Below are 6,123 nucleotides of genomic sequence, written 5' to 3'. Positions count from 1 at the left end.
ATTTATTTTAGATGATTTAATGTCTGAGTGCGGAGACAATAAACGAATCACTCACTTGTATACTCGGGGATCTCATCACATGAATATATCTGTTATCACAGTGAGTCAGAATATTTTTCACAAAGGAAAAGAATTTAGAGAAATATCTTTAAACTCTCATTACTTATTTCTATTTAAATCGAGGCGAGACGTGACCCAGATATCTCATCTAGGAAGGCAATTATATCCCAGAAATGTGAAATTTTTTCTCGAGGTATTCGAAGATGCTACTAAAAAACCTTACAGCTACTTAATGGTGGATTTAAGACCCGAAACAGAGGAAAATTTACGCTTGAGAGCTAAAATATTACCAGGTGAAGAAACGTGTGTATATCAGCTGAAATAAAGGAAACTTCTCCCGATAACGCTTCATCATTTGATATCATGGGTGCTTCGAAGGAGGATGTGCAAAGACTTCGACTGATATTAATTTGCCCCAAAAAGTCATTAAAATCACTGTTGAAAAAACTACCGAAAACAACTATAAAATGCATTTCCGAATGTTGTTTAAACACAATAAAAGGGAACATACCCATCTCTTCACACCAGAAAAGAAAGTTATCTCGTCATAAGCATACATTGAGAAAACTCTCCGACAAAAAAATATCTTTGAAAACAAAGCGAAACCTCATACTTCAGAAAGGAGGATTTCTATATACACTCTTACCTGCGGCACTCGGAGTTTTAACGTCTCTGTTTAATAAATAAATATGGAATATGCAAAAAAAATGATTTTAGTCCCCGAGCACATTGTTTCTCGCCACGTTCCCTCAGATGAAAAACTGAGCGAATTAGATCGTGAAATGAAGGAAATATTACTATCTCAAATGGACGATGATGCGAAAATTAAAATGTATAATCAAGTATTGTTAAAGAGAATAAAAATAGATTTAGTAAATTCACCTCTTGAGAATCAAGAGACTCCCCCCGAAGACCCGTTGGAAACAGAAACGGAAAGGAAATTAGAACCTGAAAATTACATTGAAAGTTTAATGTTGTCATCCGTCCCGAAGCAGTTTACACAGGCTACAAAAAACATTCTCGAATTTTTAAAGAAAAACAATGAAATCGTATCTTGGACTCCACGAGGAGAGCTCTTACACAAAGGAAAAATTATTGAAAATTCTAACATCGTAGATTTAATCAACAGCATGATGAGGAGAAAAAAGAGTGATACTTTTATTACAGGCCAAGAAGAATTTCGCGAAATTCTCAACGATGTGAATTTACCTCAAACATTTATAAAAAATGAATCCTTTAACTTACGAAAAGTTAATTCGCCTGTATCCAAAATGAAAAAAACTAGAAACAAACCATACCAATGGTTGAAAATATGATTGTAATATTATGTACGTATAAAAATAAAGTAATACTAATAAAAGAGTGTGCATACAGTTGTGTTTTTATTTCCTATTATTTTAATTTCATGAATATGTGATAATTTAATCAGCGTTCGCGGCGCGGCGGCTCTCGCGGGCGTGCGCGGCGGCTCTCGCGGGTGTGCGCGGCGGCTCACGCGGGCGGGCGCGGCGGCTCACGCGGGCGGGCGCGTCTACTCTCGCGGGCGGGCGCGGTGGTGACCCCCTCCCCACGTAGGGGAAAAACAGGTTGTTATGACGTCATTTCGCTCAATTACCGAAATTTTAATCATGTGACGAATAATAATTGCAAACACGTCATAAGATAGATAATTCCTTTAACTACTGTGCGTTCTCACATCACTTACACAGAATCAATCATGAATTTCGATAGTAGAGTCATCTCTTTATGTTGCTTCATTTTGATAAACGTAATACTTTTCACTGTAAATCTTTTAAACTCACACAATGTAGTAGACTTATGTCGAAGTGATGGAATTGCGATATCGGATAACGTCTCTTTTTCCATTTGCAACGATACCTTCGATTTAAAGTATAATGGTCAAAGAAAAATAAGCATTATGTCCGCGTTTCAGATAATGAACGAGACAGAAAGAGTAGAAAATGAGGGACGACGAAACATATCAGAAGATGGTAAGTAACGTTGAGTGTAAAAAGGGAGGATAAGAAATTATCGTTAAAGGAAAGAATGGACATTTTAACATTTTTTCGTGAGATTGAAAAGAATCTCCCCACTGAAAGTAAATCCTAGAGGTATTTTGTGATAAAAAAAAAAGAAAAATAAGGAAAAAAAACTTTTAATGTATCAGTGAGAATATCTCAAACATTTTAAAAGTATAGTGGGTTTTTATATTTTATCTAACGACAATGAGACTTAAAACATCTCTTTCGGAGTCAACACAAAGAAAGAGAAATTACTAGCTTTGGAATATCGATGATGAGTTGATATTTTTTACGAGGGGAATAGTTTTCAATTTATCTGAAAATAGTGTTTACAAGTGTCTGCTGCAAGTGGAGCCGACCCCCCTTTTTCTATATCTCGTCTTTTGTTTTGAATGCGAACTTCGATGATTATTTTCTCTATATAAGAGGTTTGCTTTATCGAAGAAAAGTATCAGTTCTTACCGGACTATTCTCCCGTCCACATCTGGACCATGGATATTTCTATGATAGACGAAGAAGCTGATGAAGCGATTCGAGCAGTTCCCGAAGTAAGTAAACATTGTTTTCCAAACTTTTCATGTACTACTTTATTGGTTAGAACATAATCATTTCTATTTAAAGGCTGTCATTTTTTTTTTAAATATTTTTTATATCTATAATCCATTTTATATTATTTCAATTCATTTATATTTAATTTTAAAGTGGGTGTGAGCATTTAGGTTCCGACTTTGAATGAAGTAAAAAATGTGAAATTAAATGTAAAAGTTTCTCTTTTCTAAACTTCCTCTGCAAATTTTTCTTCTGTATTTTGATACATTTCTTGGTTGCAGTTATTTTATTCAAAAGTATCTACTTTCTTGTAATTTATTTTCAATATCTTAGTTTCATTTATTTCAATATTTATTTTACATCATTTTAGAAGTAGGTGAAATAACTAAAAAAAAAAAATAATAATAATTTTTTTTTTTTTTTTAACTGAAATGAATTAAAAAATAAACGAATAAACAATAAGTAAAATAAAAATAAATAAAATAAAAATAAATAAACAAGGAATAATTAATTTTTCCTTTCAAGTTTGTGATAGTTCTGTGTTTATATTATCATTATATTAACCCTGTATTTATTTATTTATTTTGAAAGGAAGTACTACAAAATTTAGACGATGGCAGTGGAAGAGCAAGGAAGAAGAGATCCAACAGTCGTGAATGCTCACCCATGAGGGGATATGGAAGAAAGAAAGTGAGAAAAATATCCACTGACGATGAGATGGATGATCCCACCGAAGTCATCGAGGATGCGATGGACGATCCTGCTGCTGATGAGTTAATCAGAAACTTTTTAGATGATCCGAGCAGAATGGAATATAATACCACTGACCCGGGACCCAGCGTACGTAAGTTCATTCTTACTATACTTCATAAATACTCGCTATGCTTTTCCTTCTTTTTATAAAAATATTTAATTATATTTAATATAAAGTATCTTATTAGAGGGTATTTACTTATTTCTTAAACGAGGATTAGAAAATTGATTGTACTCGAAAATAAAATGGAAAAAAAAAAATAAATAAATGATTAAATGACTTTGATTATTACTTATATTTCAGGAAATAAAATGAGCATAAAGGAATAATATTTCACAGTAAAATTTAAAATTTATACTTAAATAACACTATTTTTATACCCATTGAAATGTATGAAAAAGTAAGAGAGGGAGAGAATAAATTATCTTATTATTAATTTTTACCGTTTTTAAATACTTTTTAAACTTATTTTAAGTGTAAATGATTCATGATTAGTTTAACTTATTCCATTACTCTTTTACAGACATCTAACGTCACCCAGAGATTGACAGCAGAACATCCCCACGAAAGACAGGCGATAGATGGAGGATTCCGGAGCCACACCCTCTTCACCAGTAAGAATAATGACTTACTTTTATTCTTAGAGGATTTAAAGTGCGAACTTTTCAGTACGTTACGAAAATACATCGCATTGTCGCCAATCAAATGGTATCTTTGTGTAAAAGCACTCTTCTCGAGAACTGGGCAGGGAGGTGAGCGAGAATTAGCCACCTCATTCTTCAGGAGTTGTAATGAAATTTCTTTAAACAGTGACACTTTAGAAGAACAGGTGAATTGTGCTTATTCAAAAATAATTTCTTCTTTTGATGAATTCATTGATAGGGGAAGTGGGTGGGTGTTAGAGGAGGTAAATTATTTGGAAATTAACACTGCGCATTATGTTCCTTTAAATGGTTCATCCTTTATCCCTCTCCCCTCTGAAATTGCTAAGAGAAGAGCCGTTTTAAATATTCGAAATTATGATGAGAAATGCTTTTTATGGTCAGTTTTGGCAAACCTCCACCCTTGCCCCGATAGAAAACAAGCTACCCGCGTTACTAAATATTTAGAATTTGAAAATGAATTAAATGTGGCAGGAATTTCTTTTCCAATGAAATTAACTCAAATTTCCAAATTTGAAAAATTGAATAATCTATCAATCAATGTTTTTGGACATGAAAAGGGAGATATTTTCCCATTGCATCTCTCAACAAATAGAACTGGTGTTAACCATTCCAATCTTTTACTGATATCTGAGGGAGAAACACGTCATTTTTGTCTAATTAAAAATATGAGCAGATTATTAACATATTTAACCTCACATAAGGGCACTGCCTTTTATTGCGATTATTGTCTTCACAGATTTTCTTCTCAAAAAATGCTTGACGATCATGTAAATTATTGTAAAAATCACAAAATGCAAAAAATAGATATGCCTACCGCAGGTGAAAATATTTTAAAATTTAAATCTACTCATATGATGCATAAAATTCCCTACGTTATATACGCGGATTTTGAATGCATACTTGTTGATGATTCAACGAATATAGGCTCTCACACCGAAGTAAATGCACGCCATGTCCCCTGCGGATATTCTTATGTTATAATTGATAGCGCAGGGAAATGTCTTAAGCCTCCAGTTGTGTATAACGGAGAAAATGCAGCTGAACGTTTTATTCACTCTTTATTAGGTGAAGAAAAAATGATTTTAGATTTGCTTTCTTGTGTTGGGCACAACGTGAGTACCATCCATTTATAAGTTTCTCGATAGGTTATCTCCAATTCTTAGATTCATTACAGTGCCCGCTTCCCTTGATAAATTAGTAAACAACTTGAACGAGGATGATTTTCATATATTATCTTCACAATTTCCTCGCGAACAACAATCTCTCTTAAACCCGGCAGGACGCGCGCCTTCCGTTCGAACACAAAGACGCGCGTGGGGTCTGTACGGACCCCACAAGCTTAAATTATAGTTTAAGCGTTTTTCACCGCAATATTTGAAAGCAAAATGATTTTTATTATAAAATTTAAGATTTTTAAAAATTAGTAAAACACGATATCAATAAAATACTCAGAATAATTCAAAAATAGCATATTTATTATACGTAACTTTCTCTATACTGTCTTCTTTATCTTATCTATTCTTTATTCATGCAGTTTTGACATATACTAAGTGTGTGTNTTTGTTCTTATTACGTGGGCAAATGTAGAAACGTCGCTTAAATTTCAAAGCTTTCTTCTTTGAAGTAGGTTCACTTTCGTCTTTTTCGTTTTTGCATCCAGGCATCTCTTCCGGTAATCTTTGGGTCTTGAATTTTTCTTTTTTCCGCAATGTACATTATCTTTTTTAATAAAATTGTCGTTGTTTCAAGCATCTTCTTGAGCGGAATCTTCATCTAATTCTGATTGTTAGTCATGATCACTCATAATTTCGCTATCAAAATTACATTCTGCTTCCTCATCAGAAAAAGTGTTTTGCTCACTCTCAACCTCATACAAATGATTTTGTAGTCTCTCCCTTTCCTTTTCGCACGGAGTCGCCATGTTGCAGCAAAAAAAAAACGTCTGAACACAAAGAGTAGCAATGTTAAAATGCATATTTTTGACTACCGCGTTGTCCATTCACACCCCTAACTTGACAACTCCTTCTTCAAAGAAAAAATAATGGCCCTTTAAAATTTGTAACACCTGGTATAG

At 33.5% G+C, this 6,123-nt stretch overlaps 1 protein-coding gene across 1 annotated transcript; it reads left to right on the top strand.

The window, feature by feature from the left end:
• Window positions 1-2,450: 2,450 nt before the first annotated feature.
• Window positions 2,451-5,161, top strand: LOC107456430 (uncharacterized; the record flags this gene model as incomplete). The annotated part of the gene is made up of 3 exons (XM_043057324.2): window positions 2,451-2,629; window positions 3,222-3,470; window positions 3,908-5,161. Coding segments are annotated over exons 1-3 (1,560 nt in total), but the record flags the coding sequence as incomplete, so codon positions are not given.
• Window positions 5,162-6,123: the final 962 nt, after the last annotated feature.

Source organism: Parasteatoda tepidariorum, unplaced genomic scaffold, assembly GCF_043381705.1.
Source record: "Parasteatoda tepidariorum isolate YZ-2023 unplaced genomic scaffold, CAS_Ptep_4.0 HiC_scaffold_3222, whole genome shotgun sequence".
Classification (NCBI taxonomy): Eukaryota; Metazoa; Arthropoda; class Arachnida; order Araneae; family Theridiidae; genus Parasteatoda; species Parasteatoda tepidariorum.
Note: the sequence above shows the minus strand (reverse complement) of the source record. Positions and strands in the feature narration are given on the sequence as shown.